Genomic DNA, 21,350 nt, shown 5'->3' with positions numbered 1-21,350 from the left:
GTATGGGCACCAATGAATACAGCCTGGGAAAGAAGGGAGAGGAACCAGGTCTCCACACACAATTGATGAGCTCCTAGTTGTTAGAACGGTGGGCCAGAGATCTGCTGAGGTAGCTTTCCCCCCCGAGTGCCATGCTCCTTCCCCTGCTACCTCCCCAGAACTGAATCTTCTATTTTGAAATTTTTGGCACTTCTTTTTCCCCCTGCTCCCCTCAGTACCAATTGCTTCTTTCTTTCTGCTTCAAACACTGAATGAACCTTGATCTTCAAGGCTGATGTTCCGCCCCTCCATGCAAGAGCAGAGATTCCTTTACAGCAGACTTTATTTTCCTACAGTCAGCTGTTGGCTCTACCAAGAATTTAAATCTGTGCAATTTCAAATGGACATCATCATCACAGAGCCACAACATGTTAGAGGTTGGAAGGGACCTCAAAAGCCCATCCAGTCCAACCCCCCTGCCAGAGCAGAGTCACCTAGAGCAGGTCACACAGGAGCACATCCAGGTGGGGTTTGAATATCTCCAGAGAGGGAGACTCCACAACCCCCCTGGGCAGCCTGCTCCAGGGCTCTGGCACCCTCACAGGGAAAATTTTTTCCTCCTGTTTCCATGGAATTTCATAGGCCTCAGCTTCCAGCACTGCCCCTTGTGCTGGCATTGGGCATCCCCCAGCAGAGCCTGGCTCCAGCCTCTGGGCACTCACCCTGCACAGCTTTATCAACATGAATGAGGTTACCTCTCAGGTTCCTCTTCTCCAAGCTACAGAGCCCTCAGCTCCCTCAGGCTCTTCTTACAAAGAAGATGTTTCACTGCCTTCAGGATTTTTGTGGCTCTGTGCTGGACTCTCTCAAGCAGTTCCCTGAGGCCCTTCTTGACCTGAGGGGCCCAGAACTGGAAACAATATTCCAGATGCAGCCTCACCAGGGCAGAGTAGAGGGGGAGGAAGCCTCTCTTGACCTACTCACCACAGCCCTTCTAATCCACCCCAGAACATCACTGAGGCACTGGAATGCCAAAGACCTGGATCTCAAGCTTTAAGTGGCAACAGCAAAAGAGGAAAACAAATTTAAATACCTTTGGTTAATGTTATAGGTCCAACCCTTTACATCTTTAGAATAGAATAGAATAGAATAGAATAGACCAGGTTGGAAGAGACCTTCAAGATCATCACATCCAAGCCATCACCCAACACCATCTAATCAACTGAACCATGGCACCAAGCACCCCATTAAGTCTCCTCCTAAACACCTCCAGTGATGGGGACTCCACCACCTCCCTGGGCAGCACATCCCAATGGCATATAACTCTTTCTGGGAAGAACTTCTTCCTAACATCCAGCCTAAACCTCCCCTGGCACAGCTTGAGACTGTGTCCTCTTCTTCTGGTGCTGGGTGCCTGCCCGGGAGAAGAGCCCAACCCCCACCTGGCTACAGCCTCCCTTCAGGGAGTTGTAGACAACAAGAAGGTCTCCCCTGAGCCTCCTCTTCTGCAGGCTAAGCAACCCCAGCTCCCTCAGCCTCTCCTCACAGGGCTGTGCTCCAGACCCCTCCCCAGCTTTGTTGCCCTTCTCTGGACACCTTCCAGCATCTCAACATCTTTCCTAACCTGAGGAGCCCAGAACTGGACACAGGACTCAAGGTGTGGCCTAACCAGTGCAGTGTACAGGGGCAGAATGACCTCCCTGCTCCTGCTGGCCTCACTGTTCCTGATGCAGGCCAGGATGCCCTTGGCCTTCTTAGCTGCCTGGGCACACTGCTGGCTCCTGTTCAGCCCACTGTCAACCAGTACCCCCAGGTCCCTTTCTGCCTGGCTGCTCTCAGCCACTCTGACCCCAGCCTGTAGCACTGCTTGGGGTTGCTGTGGCCAATGTGTAGAACCTAGCACTTGGCTGTGTTTATCAACCTGAATGAGAGCAGCCCACGTTACAGATCCCCACAGGTATACAGACAGTGAGGCAGAGGTGGACAAATTAAACAGATTAAAGGACAGGCTTCCCTGGCTCTTATTTAGGAACCAGCAGCAGTGGAGAAACCTTCTTCTCAGTATGAGGAAAATCCACAGACTTCCAGAAAAGTGTGACCCATTTAAAAGGTCACCTAATCCTTCTTTTCATCTGGGCAGGATAAACCAGAGCTACACTGCTTTTGTTAACAGATGTTTCACTAATTTGTTCTTTAAAGCCTCTGCAGCCAGCCAGCCTAACATTTCTGTGGCAATCTTTTGTGTGCAACTGTTCTTAGCAGCAAAGACTTCCCCTGTAAATCTCCTTTGCAGCAGTTTTAGCACAGAGCAGAAAGGGAGGAGAGTTTAGTTCTGTCCTCTTGGCAGCACATTTGAGGTATTTGGAAACTGTTTAGCTACAGCTTTCTTCTGCTCTCTACACTCCAACACATCTGCTCTTTACAAATGTCTTGCCAGGTCACAGCTGTGATTTTGTCTTTGCTGTTCTCTCTGCTGCTCACTGAGGTTTCTTCACCTGTCCCTCATTTCCAAGGCGAAATCCTCAAAACCAATGAGGAATTTCTGCAGAAAGTGTGGAGCAAAAGGATTATTCATCTCTTTTTCACATGCACCCCACTTGTTCTTACAATAAAGCCAGACAATGTTGGTTCACTTTCAAGCTGTCATGGCCTAGAACTCTTTGATCCTTTCCTGATTAAATCACCCAGTATTAAATTTTACTTCTTTTTGTTTGGTTGCTTTTTTATCCTGCACTTGGGTCACATCAGCCCCAAGCGATGCTACAGGCTTGGGGCAGTGTGGCAGTGTGCTGGCAGAAAGGGACCTGGAGGTGCTGAATAGGAGCCAGCAGTGTGCCCAGTTGGCCAATGGAATCTTGGCTGGGATCAGCAGTGCTTCGTCCAGCAGGAGCTGGGAGGGGATTGTCCCCTGGGACTCAGCTCTGGTGAGGCCATACCTCAAGTGCTGTGTCCAGTTTTGGGCACCTCAAACAAGAGGTGTGGAGGTGCTGGATGCTGAAGGGACTGGAGCACTGCCTTGTGAAGAGAGGCTGAAAGCCTGGGGCTGTTGAGTCTGAAGAGAAGACTAAGAGGGGATCTGATTAATGTCTATTAGTATCTGAGGGCTGGGAAGGAAGGAAGGAAGGGACAGGGACAGCCTCTGCTCACTTGTGCCCCAGGGTAGGACAAGGAGCAATGGATGGAAACTGCAGCACAGGAGGTTCTACCTCAATATGAGGAGGAACTTCTGCACTGTGAGGCTCAGAGAACACTGGAACAGGCTGCCCAGAGAGGCTGTGGAGTCTCCTGCTCTGGAGCCTTTCCAGCCCTGTCTGGATGTGTTCCTGTGTGACCTGTGCTGGATTCTATGGTCCTGATCTGGCAGGGGGGTTGGACTGGAAGATCTCTTTGGGTCCCTTCCAACCCCTAACATCCTCTGATCCTGTGATCCTCTGACTGGGTGGGAATGAACCATTAGTTAGCATCTTTCTCACAGTAGGAGAAACATTAGAGACTGTTACCTGGCACTAGGTTTAAAGTAAACATAAGGAAGTCTTTTATTAGATCTGATCCAATTGCGAACATTTCAAACAGGAATTTTAACTATTGGGGTAAAAAAAGTCCAGTTCAGGGAGACACAGAGACATTTCCTGTTTCAAAGTGTGTAGCAGAGTGCCAAGCCCTGGGAGAATGCAGTCCAGGGATTCAGTCTGTGGTTTGTCCAATTCTTGTGATCAATCTTTAAACCACACACTCCATGTCCTGTCATGGATGTGATATTGACCTAGATAAGCCCTTTCTGGCCTCACCATTTGCATATCAGAGTCTCACAGTATCACTAAGGTTGGAAGAGACCTCAAGGATCATTGACTCCAACCTGTCACCACAGACCTCATGACTAGACCATGGCACCAAGTGCCATATCCAATCCCCTCTTGAATACCTCCAGGGATGGGGACTCCACCACCTCCCTGGGCAGCACATCCCAATGATGAACAACTCTCTCCATGAAGAGCTTTCTCCTCACCTCCAGCCTAAACCTCCCCTGGCACAGCTTGAGACTGTGTCCTCTTGTTCTGGTGCTGGTTGCCTGGGAGAAGAGACCAACCCCTTCCTGGCTACAACCACCTTTCAGGGAGTTGTAGAGGGCAATTAGGTCACTCCTGAGCCTCCTCTTCTCCAGGCTAAGCAACCCCAGCTCCCTCCGCCTCTCCTCACAGGGCTGTGCTCAAGGCCTCTCCCCAGCCTTGTTGCCCTTCTCTGGACACCTTCAAGTGTCTCAATGTCCTTCTTAAGCTGAGGGGCCCAGAACTGGACACAGGACTCAAGGTGTGGCCTAACCAATGCAGAGTACAAGGCACAATGACTTCCCTGCTGGCCACACTGTTCCTAATGCAGTCCAGGATGCCATTGGCCCTCTTGGCCACCTGGGCACACTGCTGGCTCAAATATCCTGCAAGCACTTCCCAAACACACCTAAGGAACACTGATCCAGGCCCTAAACCCATTTTTTTACTCTTCTGCATCCTACACTTCCCCACTACTCACCCCCTTGTTCCTGTAAGTTCCCCTCAATCCTAGCACTGACAGACTAATTCTGATTTTAGGCTGATGTTAGGAGGAAATTCCACACAGAAGGAGAGATTGGCCACTGGGATGGGCTACCCAAGGAGGTGGTGGAGTCACCATCCCTGAAGGTGTTTAAAACAAGACTGGCTGAGGCACTTGGTGCCATGGTTTAATTGAGTAGGTGGGTTGGGTGATGGGTTGGACTTGATGATCTCCAAGGTGTTTCCTAACCTGGTTAATTCTGTGATTCTGTGATAAGTTGCTGCAGGTCCTCAACCTTTGATCTATCTATTTAGATTGGAAATCACTCTGCTGCTATACAGCAACAGAGTTCCTAGTAGTGTTTTTCCCATACAGATACACACAATAACATCCTGTCATAGTCACTTCAATTCAGAGGAGTCAAAGGGCTACAGACAAATCATAGAATCACAGAATTGTCAGGGTTGGAAGGGACCTCAAGGCTCAGCCAGTTCCAACCCCCCTGCCATGGCCAGGGACACCTCACACTGCAGCAGGTTGCTCACAGCCACCTCCAGCCTGGCTGCAAACACCTCCAGGCAGGAGGCTTCCACCACCTCCCTGGGCAACCTGTGCCAAGCTCTCACCACCCTCCTGGGGAACAACTTCTTCCTAACATCCAATCTGAATCTCCTCATTTCTAGTTTTGCTCCATCCCCCCCAGTCCTATCACTCCCTGACACCCTCAAAAGTCCCTCCCCAGCTTTCTTGGAGCCCCCTTCAGATACTGCAAGGCCACCATAAGGTCTCCTTGGAGCCTTCTCTTCTCCAGACTGAACAGCCCCAACTCTCTCAGTCTGTCTGCATAGAAGAGGTGCTCCAGCCCTCTAATGTGCTAGGTCCCTGAGTGAGACACTGCCTGGTTCAGGTTTCACAGAGCCTCCTGGTTTATTGTACCCATAGTGAGAAGCAGAAGCCATTGGCATTTGAAACAGAAACTTTGTTTTGTCGGATCAGAAGCAGGGGAAAAGAACTGAAGGAAGTTAATTTTCCTCTTTTGCCTTCAGGTTATCCCTAATCCCTGAGGCAACAATGGCAAAAAAGAGGCCAGGGAAGAAGGTTCGAATGTAAACTGCTGCCCTGGGGATGGGGTTGGCCATCAGCACCTCCTGCTTCTTCCTGCTGACTGTGCGCAGGACCTCCTCTGCCACCTCCACCGGGTGCACTCCGTAGGAAACCTTCCTGAAAAAGACTGCAAACCACACAAAGAGCAGTGAGAGCTACAGACAGACACAGGGACAGGGGCACACTTGCTCCCTGTGATAGGGCAAGGAGCAATGGATGGAAGCTGCAGCACAGGAGGTTCCACCTCAACATGAGGAAGAATTTCTCTACTGTGAGGGTCCCAGAGCACTGGAGCAGGCTGCCCAGAGAGGTTGGGGAGTCTCCTTCTCTGGAGATTCTCAAGGCCCATCTGAATGTGTTCCTGTGTGGCCTGAGCTAGATTGTATGCTCCTGCTCTGGCAGGGGGTTGGACTCAATGACCTCTTTGAGTCCCTTCCAACCCCTGACATGCTGTGTGATCCTGTGACAGACACAGCCAAGAGGATGGTGCTGAGCAGATACTCAGCCAGGTTAGCAGCCAGTTGAGTTAAACTCTTACATACTTGCAGTTCCTTCACCCTTCCCTACCTCTCACCAGTATGTCCCTGAGAACTCTGGATATCTTTGAAGGAAAATCCCTTATAGTCCACAAGAGAAGGAGCAAATTGAGCACAGTGGAACTCTCCCTTGAAGCCCCTCATGGTCTCCCCTGCCTAGCTTCCCCAGGCACCTGTGTATTCATTTTCCCACATAATGTCCTCTCTTGCCACAGTCCTCCTTTTTTTCACCACACTCATCTGCTCTCTCCACCCTCTCTTTTCTTTTGCTCCTGGAGCCTGTTCAACCTTTCTGTTGTTTCCATTCCTTTCCCTACAATCTTTTCTCCTCCCTGGGAAAAGCCTCCATGCTGCTCTATAGGCTTCCTCTTAGAATCACAGAACTCTCAGGGCTGGAAGGGACCTCAAGGCTCAGCCAGCTCCAACCCCCCTGCCGTGGGCAGGGACACCTCACACTGCAGCAGGTTGCTCACAGCCACATCCAGCCTGGCTGCAAACACCTCCAGGGATGAGGCTTCCACCACCTCCCTGGGCAACCTGTGCCAGGCTCTCACCACCCTCCTGGGCAACAACTTCTTCCTCACATCCAAGCTGAATCTCCCCACTTCTAGTTTTGCTCCATTCCCCCCAGTCCTATCCCTCCCCGACACCCTCAAAAGTCCCTCCCCAGCTTTCTTGGAGCCCCCTGCAGACACTGGAAGGCCACAATTAGATCTCCTCAGAGCCTTCTCTTCTCCAGACTGAACAGCCCCAACTCTCTCAGTCTGTCCTCCTAGCAGAGCAGCTCCAGCCCCCTGCTCATCCTCATGGCCCTTCTCTGGACAGGTCCTTGCTGCATCAAACCTTACATTTCCACATAGATTCCTCCCAGTTGGCAGAGGGGGGTGGGCGATGGTAGGAGCAGATGAAGGTTGGATTCACAGTGCTGACAGAAATGTTGTATTCTTCCATTTCAGCTCTCAGGCAGTCAAAAAAGCCAACAGCAGCATGCTTAGAGGCAGCATCTAAAGAAAAGGAAAACAAAACCAAGACATGTGCTTGTTTGGATATAGGAAGGCATGGGGATGGGTGTGTGATAGAGAGCCACAAACCAGGGGTGTTTGGGAAATTGAGCACAGAATGATTAGCAACAGCCAAAGGAGAGTTAATTCTCTTCCCCCAGTTTCATTAGCATCTGACAAACTTAAACCAAACAAAAGACAATCCTTTGGAGAGCACAGTTAAGCACAATGCAACAAAATTGACCAGGTTGGAAAAGACCTTCGAGATCATCCAGTCCAACCTCCCACCCAACACCATCTGAGCAACTCAACCATGGCACCAAGGGCCTCAGCCAGGCTCTTTTTAAACACTCCCAGGGACAGTGACCCAAACACCTCCCTGGGCAGCACACTCCAGTGGCCAATTATTCATGCTGGGAAGAATTTTTTTCTAATATCCAGCCTGAACCTCCCCTGGCACAGCTTGAGACTGTGTCCTCTTGTTCTGGTGCTGGTTGCCTGGGAGAAGAGACCAACCCCCCCTGGCTACAACCTCCTTTCAGGTAGTTGTAGACAGCAGTAAGGTCTCCCCTGAGCCTCCTCTTCCCCAGGCTCCCTATCACACAGCATCACAGGCTCAGAGGATGTTAGGGGTTGGAAGGGACCTTTGGAGATCTTCCAGTCCAATCACCCTTCCAGACAGGACCACAGAATCCAGCACAGGTCACACAGGAACACATCCAGATGGGTCTCCAGAGAAGGAGACAACAACCTCTCTGGGCAGTCTGCTCCAGTGCGCTGGGACCCTTACAGTATAGAAGCTCTTCCTCATGTTGAGGTGGAACCTTCTGTGCTGACCTCAAGGCTCAGCCAGTTCCAACTCCCCTGCCATGGGCTAGGACACCTCACACCTCAGCAGGTTGCTCACAGCCACATCCAACCTGGCTGCAAACACCTCCAGGCAGGAGGCTTCCACCACCTCCCTGGGCAGCCTGTGCCAGTCTCTCACCACCCTCCTGGGGAACAACTTCTTCCTAACACCCAATCTGAATCTACTCATTTCCAGTTCTGCTCCATCCCCCCTAGTCCTATCTCTCCCTGACACCCTCAAAAGTCCCTCCCCAGCTTTCTTGGAGCCCCCTCCAGATACTGGAAGGCCACAAGAAGATCTCCTGGGAGCCTTCTCTTGTCCAGCCTGCACAACCCCAATTTCCTCAGTCTGTCCTCACAGCAGAGCAGCTCCAGCCCTCTGCTCATCCTCATGGCCCTTCTCTGGACACCTTCCAGCACCTCCAGACCCTTCCTGTAATAGAGCCTCCAGAATTGGACACAGAGCTCTAGGTGTCTCACCAGAGTGGTCCTTCAGTCTGGTTTCTGCTAATAGACCTGGTGCAGATGCCCTGCAAGGCTGCTGTGTCCTGAATGGCACTTGCTGTGACATCTGATACCCTCTTGTCTTCAAGCAGAATCACAGAATCCTAGAATGGTCTGGGTTGGAAGGGACCTCCAAAGCTCATCCAGTCCAACCCTCACTGCAGTCAGCAGGGACATCCCCAACTAGATCAGGTTGCTCAGAGCCCTGTTCAGCCTCACCTTGAATTATCTCCAGGGATGGAGCCTCAACCCTGGGCAACCTGTTCCAGTGTTCCACCACCCTCATGGTGCAGAACTTGTTCCTAGCATCCAGTCTAAAACTGCTCTGCTCTAGTTTGAAGCCATTGCCTCTCATCCTGTCACCACAGGCCTCTGCAAACAGTCTCTCTCCATCCTTCTTGCATCCCCCTTGAGGTACAGCTGCTCTAATGTCTCCCCAGAGCCTCCTCTTCTCCAGGCTGAGCACCCCCAGCTCCCTCAGCCTGTCTGTGGCATTCAGCAGCTGCACTTCAAGGAGATCATTTCTGTTATTTTTCTGAGTTCCACATCTTTGAAAGCTTTTCAGCCAAACACTGTAGCCACAGTTTGCTGAGACAGGATGCAAATGATCACTCTGGACCACCTCAGTGCCATTTCAAACACCACTTTTCAAACACCAATCTCCACATCAGCATCTGTATTATGATATTTATTTGGTTTGCTCTGCAGAACTTACAAGCTGCACGAAATGGGATTCCTATTTTTCCTTGGATGCTATTAATTAGAACAATTTGACCAGTTCTTCTGGAGATCATGTTGGGAAGAATGGCTGGGGGGGAAAGAAAAGAAGAAGAAGAAGAAGGAAACAAATGAAAGAGTTCAATGTATCTAGTGAGGAAAAAAAAAAGACAAAGAGACAGCTAAAGTGGGCACAGCACAGCTCTAATGGTGAGGTCTTATTACTGCCATCAAAAGTATCACAAAAGCCAGGAGCTGGAAATTGAGTTTCTTCTAGACTTCCCTTGGATGGAGTGAAGGTGTGGGTGCAGTGTTGTCACACTTCACTGTCAGCCTGCCTGCAGTCTGTAATCTTTCAAAGGTTCTTATAACAATTGTGCTACAGCAGCAAGCACAGAAATCCAAGCCTCTCATCTCTATATATAAGGCAATAAGCAGACATTTAAACAAATGTCTCCCTTTCAAGCACCTGCTTGGATGGTTCTGGAGCAATCTGTTTCCAAATCCAGGCACTATGATTTTTTTCATCTTCCTCACCTCAGGTCCCCTCCAGTGATTTTTCACAGGGTTGGTTTGGATTACAGCAAACAAGGTAAAAATGTGGAACAAAGTACAGAGCCCAGAATCAGAGAATGTTAGGGGCTGGAAGGGACCTCAAAAGCTCACCCAGTCCACCCCCCCTGCCCGAGCAGGGTCACCTACACCAGGTCACACAGGAGCACATCCAGGTGGGGTTTGAATATCTCCAGAGAGGAAGACTCCACAACCCCCCTGGGCAGCCTGCTCCAGGGCTCTGGCACCCTCACAGGGAAAATTTTTTCTCCTGTTTCCATGGAGCTTCCTCTGCCTCAGCTTCCACCACTGCCTCTTGTGCTGGCATTGGGCATCACCCAGCAGAGCCTGGCTCCAGCCTCTGGGCACTCACCCTGCACAGCTTTAGCAACAGCAATGAGGTCACCTCTCAGGCTCCTCCTCTCCAAGCTACAGAGCCCTCAGCTGCCTCAGGCTCTCCACATGAGGAAGATGTTCCACTCTCTTAATTGTCTTTGTGGCTCTGCACTGGAAGCTTTCAAGAAGTTCTTTGAGGTCCTTCTTGACCTGAGGGGCCCAGAACTGGAAACAATATTCCAGATGCAGCCTCACCAGGGCAGAGTAGAGGGGGAGGAAGCCTCTCTTGACCTATTCACCACAGCCCTTCTAATCCACCCCAGAACATCACTGAGGCACTGGAATGCCAAAGACCTGGATCTCAAGCTTTAAGTGGCAACAGCAAAACAGGAAAACAAATGAAAATACCTTTGGTTAATGTTATAGGTCCAAAATAGTTGGCATCCATGATCTTTTTATCAAGTTCCAAGGAGATGCTCTGCACTGCTCCTTTCACCTTCATACTTGCATTGTTGATCAGGATATCCACACAGCCATAACAGTTCAAGATTTCCTTAGCTACATCTCGAATGCAGTTTATGTCAGAGATATCCAGAAGGATGAGCTTTGGTGCATAGGTCTAGTAACACAAAGACTTACTTCAAGACCTTCTGTCATACAGAAATGTAGAAGGAGACTCCACAACCCCCCTGGGCAGCCTGTTCCAGGCCTCTGTCAGCCTCACAGGGTAAAAAATTCTTCCTCCTGTTTCCATGGCACTTCCTCTGCCTCAGCTTCCAGCACTGCTCCTTGTGCTGGCATTGGGTATCCCCCAGCAGAGCCTAGCTCCAGCCTCTGGGCACTCACCCTCCACATCTTCATCAACATGAATGAGATCACCTCTCAGGCTCCTCCTCTCCAAGCTACAGAGCCCTCAGCTCCCTGGGGACCTCCTGTGTTCCAGTTTGGGTCCATTGCCACTTGTCCTGCCACTAAACACCACTGAGAAGAGCCTGGCTACATCGTCCTGATGCTCCCACTTTAGGTAACGATAGGCATCGAGGAGTTCCCCCCTCAGTCTCCTCTTCTCCAGGCTAAACAGACCCTGCACCTTGTCTTACTGGATTTACAACCTGTGTACCCAAACAAGAGGTTTACCACAAGCTGTGAACTGAGGGACACAATACTCACCATGCTGGGATCTGCTACACTAATTAAAGCATCATACAGGGCTTCCAGCTTTTCCCACGTCCTGCCACACAGCACCAGCCTTGCTCCTCCTGTGTGGAACACTCGAGAGCATTCTAGGAGAGAAATGCATTCAGGAGAAACAACAACAATTTGCTGTTTGTCCTTTGTACCTGAAATGGGGTGATGGGGTTTGCCAATGAAGTGGAATCTGTACTTCAAAATTCATTAATTTCAAAAGAATATGTGTGTATATGTATATATATGGGGGGGAAGCATTAAATGCAGTAATGTAGATGTGGCTGGTAAGTTCAAATGGAAAGTGACAGCACAGTGCAGAAGGGATGGTGCAGCACAATGGTCCTCTTTAAGCATGAGATTTAATAAACCATTAATTAAGAAAAAAACAATATGCCAGTGAAAGGATCCCAGGCTCACAGGATGCTATGGGTTGAAAGTGACCTCTGGAGAGATTCAAGTCCAAGCCCCCTGCCAGAGCAGGAGCATAGAACCCAGCACAGGTCACACAGGAACACATCCAGACAGGGCTGGAAAGGCTCCAGAGAAGGAGACTCCACAGCCTCTCTGGGCAGCCTGTTCCAGGGCTCTGGGACCCTCACAGGGAAGAAGTTCCTCCTCATGTTGAGGTGGAACCTCCTGTGCTGGAGTTTATATCCATTGCCCCTTATCCTATCCCAGGGTGCAACTGAGCAGAGGCTGCCCCTTCCTTCCTGACCCCCAGCCAGTATCTGAGATACTGATAGACATTGATCAGATCCCCTCTCAGTCTTCTCCTCTCCAGACTGGACAGCCCCAAGGCTCTCAGCTTCTCCCCATAAGGCAGCACTCCAGTCCCTTCAGGATCCTTGTAGCCCTCCCTTAGACTCTCTCCAGCAGATCCCTGTCCCTCCTCAACTGGGGAGCCCAGCACTGGATGCAATATTCCAGGTGTGGTCTCACTAGGGTAGAGTAGAGGGAGAGGAGAACCTCCCTGGATCTGCTGGACACACTCTTAATACCCCCCAGGACCCCATTGGCCTTCTTGGCCACAGGGCACATTGCTGTCCCATGCAGAACTTGTCCACCAGGACTCCCAGGTCCCTCTCCCCAGGGCTGCTCTCCAGCAGATCACCTCCCAGCCTCTACTGCTGCAGTTTATTCTTCCATCCCAGGTGCAGGACTCTGCACTTGTCCTTGTTGAACCTTATTAGATTCCTCTGTGCCCAGCTCTCAGTCTGTCCAAGTCTCACTGAATGGCCTCACAGCCTTCAGGTGTCTCAGCCTAGGCTCCCTCTGAAGGATGTCAAGAGGAGCAACATGGGTGACAAAGGAGACAAAGACATGAGCACTGCTGTTTAGGGGGAGCAGAAAACCTTGAACTCTTTAAGAACTGAAAAGGAACATGCAGAGATTAAGGGGACACCTGTTTACCCTGAGCTGCTGCTAGCCTGCAGTGACCACACCATGTAATAAGATCTCACAGCAGCCACGTGCTAAAAATAGCACTCTGGAGGTGCTTGCAAAAGCTTTCACTTGAGTGAATTAAATAAATACAAGGTGCTGCACTTCCTGAAAATTCAGCAGCAGTTCCTGGGGCTGAAGTAAACACAACAATATGCAGATCATAGGATTTGCTCTAAAAGCAACTTCTGACTCACCCAGGCTCTCTGTGAATACAATGAAAGTAGTGTCTGCACATTTGGTTACTCAGAGGGAGGTCCTCTGGCTATTTCTGCTTTCTGACACAGATAAGAAGTAGGACAACTCACCCTTGCCCAGTCCAGAGATGGCATCTGTGATCACCACCACCTTGTTTTGTGCAGCTGGCTTGGCCAGTAGCCATCTGACTGTCTGGTAAATATACACGATCCCACTGAGCCCTAAGAGGAGCAATGGAAGAGCAAGCACAGCAAGGACACCCATCTCTGCAAGAAACAAGAGACCAGATGAAAGCAACAGGCATCATTATATGCATTCAATCATTTTCAGCTTATCCTTATCTAAAAGCAATGTTTTCATCCAGAGAGAGTCCAGCAATCAGCATGCTCAAGGCAGGCAGCAGTGGGAATCTTGCTTTGCAATCAATGGCTTCCCATTATAGAGGGTCATAGTGCTTGGGTTTCTCTTTTCCTCATCGATGCATGCTAACAAAATCTGGATCCCTTTTATCCAAAATGGCTCTGTGTTGGCAGAAACATAACAGAATTTCAGCACAAAGATGCTCTTGAAGCAAAACATAGGCTAAACAGGACACAGGACCTTTAATCGTGTGGTTAATTACACAAAGACAGGTGAAAAGCTTTTCATTCCGATTTCAGAGAAGACACAAAAGTGCTTTGTGCTCTAAAAGACAGAGAAAGTAGAATCACTTACTATGACCACGAAGGTTCCAGGACCAGGTAAAACATTCTTATGGGTTTGGGTGAATGTTTTGTGTTACAGGTTTAGTTCAAGTCCTTGAGCAGCTTCATAGAGCATTGCATTTGTTGAGGCTGCTTGTGCTGACTGAGGATGGCTATGTATAGCCATGTGACAGAGATACTGTCAAAGTAAATATAGCATCTCCAGTGTGACTTGCATGCCTGACCTATCTAGTCCAACTGGCTGCACAGTCCTGTAAAAGAGCTCAGTATATAATCAATTCAGTTCTGCCTTTCTGCTTTGCTTTCAGTTGCAGTTGTCTCTCCTCTGGAGACAGACTGAGAGAGTTGGGGCTGTTCAGCTTGGAGAGAAGGTGACTCCGAGGAAACCTTAGTGTGGAATTCTTTCAGCTCATGGGCTGCATGGAGGAGCCCTTGGAACTGATTCCAGTACCTAGGACATCACCCAGAGCTGGAGGGATGGAAGGTGTGCAGAGAAGGGCCACGAGGATGAGCACAGAGGACACAGTCTCAGGCTGCGCCAGGGGAGGTTTAGGCTGGATGTCAGGAGGAAGTTCTACACAGAGAGTGATTGCCCATTGGAATGGGCTGCCTGGGGAGGTGGTGGAGTCACCATCACTGGAGGTGTTCAGGAGGAGACTTGATGGGGTGCTTGGTGCCATGGGTTAGTTGTTTAGGTGGGTTGGATTGGTTGATGGGTTGGATGTGATGATCTTGAAGGTCTCTTCCAACCTGCTTTATTCTGTTCTATTCTACTCTATTCAGAGGGCTGGAGCTGCTCTGCTATGAGGACAGACTGAGAAAGTTTGGGATAGGTTGGACTGGATGATCTCAAAGGTCTCTTCCAACCTGGTTAATGCTATTCTATTCTATTCTATTCTATTCTATTCTATTCTATTCTATTCTATTCTATTCTAGTTGGGGCTGTTCAATCTGGAGAAGAGAAGGCTCTGAGGAGACCTAAATGCAGCCTTCCAGTATCTGAAGGGGGCTCCAAGAAAGCTGGGGAGGGACTTTTGAGGGTGTCAGGGAGTGATAGGACTGGGGGGGATGGAGCAAAACTAGAAATGGGGAGATTCAGATTGGATGTGAGGAAGAAATTCCTCACCATGAGGTTGCCCAGGGAGGTGGTGGAAGCCTCCTGCCTGGAGGTGTTTGCAGCCAGGCTGGATGTGGCTGTGAGCAACCTGCTGCAGTGTGAGGTGTCCCTGGCCATGGCAGGGGGGTTGGAACTGGCTGATCCTCGAGGTCCCTTCCAACCCTGACAATTCTATGGTTCTAATTCTTGCCCTTGGTTTTCAATTGACTTTACAGGCTCAGGGCCCTTGCTAGCATTCCATTCCTCTATGGTGTGCCATCCCTCACCTTGTCACAGGCAAGCCTGATACTATTCTCTTACCTTTTCAAGTCAAGTTTAAAGCCCTGTCAGTGAATCTTGTAAGCTTCTGAGCAAAGACCTTCTTCTGCCTTTGAGAAATGTGTATTCCTTCTGGCACCAGCAAGCCTGGTGCTATATAGGCCATCCCATCCCATGGGCATCAGTAGTGACATCCTCCTCCTCAGGACAATTCTATCCTGGCTTTGTGTATATGTTTATGTATTGAATCATTTCTGTGTGTATTTCAACCCATAAATCTCTTTCTTTATTCCCTCTCCCTGCCCCTTCTGGGAAGGGAGAAGGGTTAATGGAGCACAGTTGTTATTCACAGATTCATAGACTTCCAGGCTGGAAGGGACCTCAAAGATCATCCAGGCCAACCTTTCATGGTAAGAACAGAGTCGAAATGAGCTGCCCCAGCACCCTGGCAAGCTGGGCCTTGAAGCTGTCTAATGTAGGGGAATCCACCACCACCCTTGGGAGTTTATTCCAATCTCTAGTAGTTTGAATTGTGGAATTCTTTTTTCCTGGCCTCCAGCCCAAGTCTCTCCAGTAGCAACTTGTGCCCATTGCCCCTTCTCTTTCCCATGGGACATGGTGAAAAGGGAGTCTCCCTGCTCTTGATAGCCACCCCCTATGTACTTGTACAAGGTTATGAGGTCTCCCCTCGGCCTTCTCTTCTCAAGGCTGAACCAACTCAGCTCTCTCAGCCTTCCCTCACATGACAGGGCTTCCTCTGACCAGGGACCAGTCCAGCCTCAATCCATGACAGATTTCTCTGATATCCCAGGTGAGTCTCAACCAGAGCTCTGACAGATGTCCCAGTGGTTTGAATTCTGGCTCACTCAGCTGAGGAAGTATCAGGTTTTTCCTGCTGAGAGGGTTAGAAACTAAGCCAAACCAATCACATCATGCCACTGCTGGGGGCAGGATTGGATCTTGCTCCCACGTTAAGGGTCATAACATTGCCTTACCTGCCATAGGCACTGTGCTGGTGTTCACTTGTGACCAGCATTTGTTTGCTTGTGATTAGCATTCATTTGCAGTGTATCAGCTCTGGGCACTGGGTGACAGCAGCTCTTTCCTCTGATGGTTGCCACTGGCCCATGCCGTGGTGCTTGGCACTGGTCCATGCTGTGGTGGTTGCCACTGGTCCATGCCATGGTGCTTGGCACTGGTCCATGCTGTGGTAGTTGCCACTGGTCCATGCCATGGTGCTTGGCACTGGTCCATGCTGTGGTGGTTACCACTGGTCCATGCCATGGTGCTTGGCACTGGTCCATGCTGTGGTGCTTGGCCCTGGTCTATGCTGTGATGGTTGCCACTGGCCCATGCCGTGGTGGGTGGCACTGGCTCATGCCCTGATGGCTGGCATTGGTCCAGGCCATGGTGGGTGGCACTGGCCCGGGCCGTGGTGGTTGGCACTGGTCCATGCTGTGGCGCTTGGCACTGATCCAGGTGGTGGTGGTTGCCACTGGTCCAGGCCATGGTGGTTGGCACTGGTCCAGGCCGTGGTGGTTAGCACTGGTCTGGGCCATGGTGGTTGGTACTGGTCCATGCTGTGGTGCTTGGCACTGATCCAGGTCGTGGTGGTTGCCATTGGTCCATGCTGTGGCGCTTGGCACTGGTCCAGGCCGTGGTGGTTGGCACTGGTCTGGGCCATGGTGGTTAGCACTGGTCTGGGCCATGGTGGTTGGTACTGGTCCATGCTGTGGTGCTTGGCACTGATCCAGGCCGTGGTGGTTGCCATTGGTCCATGCTGTGGTGCTTGGCACTGGTCCAGGCCATGGTGCTTGGCACTGGTCCAGGCGGTGGTGGTTGCCATTGGTCCATGCTGTGGCGCTTGGCACTGGTCCAGGTGGTGGTGGTTGCCATTGGTCCATGCTGTGGTGCTTGGCACTGGTCCAGGCCATGGTGCTTGGCACTGGTCCAGGCGGTGGTGGTTGCCATTGGTCCATGCTGTGGCAGTTGGCACTGGTCCAGGCCATGGTGCTTGGCACTCGTCCATGCTGTGGCGCTTGGCACTGGTCCAGGCGGTGGTGGTTGCCATTGGTCCATGCTGTGGCGCTTGGCACTGGTCCAGGCGGTGGTGGTTGCCACTGGTCCAGGCCGTGGTGGTTTGCCCTGGCCACGCCGCGATGAAGCCGGCAGCCAGCATCCTTGTGGACCTCGGGCGCCACCGCGTGGCTTTTGTTCCTCATTACACTTTCGGGTTTCCTTGGTGGCCATTCTCTCTTTTTGGCCCAGCTGACTTGGCTAGATTTGGAGGATTTGAGATCTGGTCATTACAATCAAAATATGGTTTTAATGTTGTAATTGAATTTATCATTGCTTTTTCTGACTGTGTGATGGAAAATTAAATATCATTGCAGGTGCAGGTGTATGCAGCTCCCCCAAATCCTGCAGCACATGGCCCTTTGTAGCTGGCACTGCCTCTACTCCAACAATAAGCACCACAGCCACACTCCCTCAGTCTGAACCCACATGAAATATCTAATAAAGTCAGAGCACCCTGGTGAAGGATGATCCAGAGGAGTATCGTTCTCCAGAAGGGACATCACGGGGTAAGAAGTCAGAACCGGAGGTGCTTAAGGAGGACAAAGATCTAGGAGAGAGTCCTTCTCAAGCAAAGCCATCACAGAGGGTGGAGGCAGAACCAGAGGTAACCATACAACCTTTATTTATGAAGGAGCTGCAAAATTAATACATCTAAGTGCCAGGTTCTATGCATTGGCCACAACAACCTCTTGAAGCACTGGGGTCGGAAATGGCTGGAGAGCAGCCAGGAGGAAAAGGACCTGGGGGTACTGGTTGACAGCAGCTGAACATGAGCCAGCAGTGTGCACAGGGGGATAAGAAGGCCAGTGGCATCCTGGCCTGCATCAGGAACAGTGTGGCCAGCAGGAGCAGGGAACTCATTGCGCCCTGTGCTCAGCACTGGTTAGGCCACACCTTGAGTTCTGTGTCCAGTTCTGGGCCCCTCAGGTTAGGAAAGATGTTGAGCTGCTGGAAGGTGTCCAGAGAAGGGCAACAAAGCTGGGGAGGGGTCTGGAGCACAGCCCTGTGAGGAGAGGCTGAGGGAGCTGGGGTTGCTTTGCCTGGAGAGGAGGAGGCTCAGGGAAGACCTCATTGCTGTCTACAATTACCTGAAGGGAGGCTGTAGCCAGGTGGGGGTTGGTCTCTTTTCCCAGGCAACCTGTGAGAGAAGGTGAGGACACAGTATCAAACTGTGCCAAGGGAGGTTCAGACTGGATGTTAGGAAGAAACTCTTCATAGAGAGAGTGATTGCCCATTGGAATGTGCTGCCCAGAGAGGTGGTGGAGTCACCATCCCTGGAGGTGTTCAAGAGGGGACTGGACATGGCAGTTGGTGAGGGCTGGAAGGGAGCTAAGGGTCCCCCAGTGCAAGCCTCTGCCGGCAGCACCAAGCAGGCCCTGGCGCTGCCGGGCTCCATCCATGGCCCCAGCAGGTGCTGGAAAGCTGCTCCCAAGGGATGCAGAGGCCTGGGCCCAACCCAGCTCCACTACTCCAGCAAATGGATGCTGGCTCCATCTCCATTGACATCCAAGATCTGCTGGGGCTTGTGGGTGATGTGAACCCCACGGCCTTACTCCTCCAGCCCAGAGCTATCAAGGACTACAAACTCCAGGGCAAAGCAGTGCCAAAGCAGCTGAAATACACAAATCCATCCTCTGGGCTTAACACAAACCCCATCAGGCCAAAGCCTTCTGCGAAAGGAAGACGAAAGAAAAGGAGCTGGCCTTGCTGCCAGCTTAACTAGAGTCAGAGAGCAGAAGTATGGGCATGAAATACCCAAAGATCACAATGTCCTGCCCACTCCCTGCACCCAGCCAGCCTCGGGAAGCTTGTGCTCCATGGGGCTTCAAGGCATCAGCCTTAACCCACGGCCCCGAGGCAATGCCATGCCAGCAGCCCATGCTGCAGCAGGTTGTGCAGAGGGCACAAGCCCGAGGAAGGCAGCCAGTGGGAGGCTGCAGAGCCGCCCCGGGCAGATCGCCGCTGCCCATAGGGCAAAGCTGTTCCGCTCCGGCCGAGGCGCGGGCACGGGGCGGGCATGGAGCTGGCACGGGGCAGAACAGGCACGGAGCTGGCAAGGGGCAGAACAGGCACGGAGCTGGCAAGGGGCAGAACAGGCACGGAGCTGGCATGGGACAGAACAGGCACGGAGCTGGCAAGGGGCAGAACAGGCACGGAGCTGGCATGGGGCAGAACAGGCATGGAGCTGGCATGGGACAGAACAGGCACGGAGCTGGCACTGGACAGAACAGGCACAGAGCTGGCACGGGGCAGAACAGGCACAGAGCTGGGATGGGGCAGAACAGGCACGGAGCTGGCATGGGGCAGAACAGGCATGGAGCTAGCATGGGACAGAACAGGCACGGAGCTGGCATGGGACAGAACAGGCACGGAGCTGGCAAGGGGCAGAACAGGCACGGAGCTGGCATGGGGCAGAACAGGCACAGAGCTGGCAAGGAGCAGAACAGGCACAGAGCTGGCAAGGGGCAGATTGGGCACAGGGCAGAGGGGGCCAGGTCACCAGCATGAGCCACCCATCACCAGCTGTTCTTTAGCTGCTTCTGGCCCCCTCTGGGGATTCTGCCCTCTCTGCTCTGGGGCTGGGACTCCACCTGGAGCTCACAGCCACAACCAGATGCTGAGCACGAGCCCAGAGCACCACTGGGGTGCAGGGGAGCCAGCCCCAGCCATCAGGGTTAGAGCAAGCACAGCACATTCTGGGGAACATTTTCCCTCACCCTCCCTTGTAAGGCTCTGCCAGAGGTTTCCCAAGATGAGGAGCAAGGACCACAGCTCTGCCTGGGGTCTGGTGGCTTTTGACAGGGAAATACAAAAGATGGATGAGTGCAGCCTCAGACTGAGGCTGCAGACACAGGGCTGGCCATGCGGTGGCCTGCACAGGAGCAAAAAGGGAAGGGGTCAAGGGGTCAATCCCAGCTCCAAGCTGCATGAGCTGAGCTGGAAAGCAATGCCCAGGCTGGAGAAAGGGCAGAAAGGGAGAGCAAGGCTCAAGTGCCTTTTGAGAAGGGGCAGCTTCCCCCTCAGCATGTGGGAGCTGGCCCAGGGAGAGGGAGGGGAGGGAGGGGAGGCTCTCCCTGCTGCAGACCTAACTCTGCCTTTGCTCCTCCAGGTATGGCCGAGGAGAGAAGCACAACTGGGGATGCTGCCCAGGACACCCAGAGCCCTCAGTGTCCCCAGCAGGTGCTGCAGAGCTGTCTGGTGGCCACAGCTTCCATTGCGGTTACTGCTGTGGAACAGGGACTGAGTGCTTGGGCAAAAGGCTCCACCAGCAGCTGGGCACTCAAAGGCTCTCCTCTCTCCACAGGGAAAGCAAAGCCAGGGCAGAAGCACGAGAGTGGCTGAACAGGCACACACAGACGGACAGCTGGCCCCAACCCCAGGCTGGCAGAACAGAGCCTTTGCCCTGCCCGCAGCCCCTTGGCTCCACACTACCCTCCCGCAGCGCTGCAGCCCTGCAGCCCCAGGAGCAGCCTTGCAGCCCCGCAGCCCAGGGCAGCCTCCTCGCCCACCAGGCCCCTTTGCTCCACGAGCCACACCACCTCCAGGACATTCCCATTGCCCAGGAGAGGCCTGGCCCTGGCTCTCAGGTCACAACCTGGCCGTGAGGGGCCTGGGCCTGGCTGTGAGATAACAACATGGCTGTGAGGGGCCTGGGCCTGGCTGTGAGGTCACCACATGGCTGTGAGGGGCCTGGGCCTGGCTGTGAGGTCACCACATGGCTGTCAGGGGCCTGGGCCTGGCTGTGAGGTCACCACATGGCTGTCAGGGGCCTGGGCCTGGCTGTGAGGTCACCACATGGCTGTGAGGGGCCTGAGCCTGGCTGTGAGGTCACCACATGGCTGTCAGGGGCCTGGGCCTGGCTGTGAGGTCACCACATGGCTGTGAGGGGCCTGGGCCTGGCTGTGAGGTCCCCACATGGCTGTCAGGAGCCTGGGCCTGGCTGTGAGGTCACCACATGGCTGTGAGGGGCCTGGGCCTGGCTGTGAGGTCACCACATGGCTGTGAGGGGCCTGGGCCTGGCTGTGAGGTCACCACATGGCTGTGAGGGGCCTGGGCCTGGCTGTGAGGTCACCACATGGCTGTCAGGGGCCTGGGCCTGGCTGTGAGGTCACAAGGTGCCCTCTGTTGTCACAAAGCTTTGCTCCCTACAAACACAGCCCCTCAGCCCTTGGGCTCCACTGCAGCAGCAGCAGCAGCAGCAGCCACAGCGTGGAAGTTGCAGCGGCAGCCGCAGCAGAGTCGGTCGGAGAGCAGAGAG

At 52.4% G+C, this 21,350-nt stretch overlaps 1 protein-coding gene across 1 annotated transcript; it reads right to left on the bottom strand.

The window, feature by feature from the left end:
• Positions 1–5,419: 5,419 nt before the first annotated feature.
• Positions 5,420–13,198, bottom strand: DHRS7C (dehydrogenase/reductase 7C). Its single transcript, XM_054170816.1, has 6 exons — positions 13,045–13,198; positions 11,279–11,391; positions 10,517–10,727; positions 9,219–9,311; positions 6,998–7,153; positions 5,420–5,740 (listed from the first exon to the last, which is right to left on the bottom strand). Exons 1-6 carry the CDS (start codon positions 13,196–13,198, stop codon positions 5,532–5,534), a joined length of 936 nt encoding a protein of 311 aa, XP_054026791.1. The 3' UTR covers positions 5,420–5,531.
• Between the last annotated feature and the right edge of the window lie 8,152 nt (positions 13,199–21,350).

This window comes from Dryobates pubescens, chromosome 20 (assembly GCF_014839835.1).
Source record: "Dryobates pubescens isolate bDryPub1 chromosome 20, bDryPub1.pri, whole genome shotgun sequence".
Lineage (NCBI taxonomy): Eukaryota > Metazoa > Chordata > Aves > Piciformes > Picidae > Dryobates > Dryobates pubescens.
This window is presented reverse-complemented; position numbering and strand designations above follow the sequence as displayed.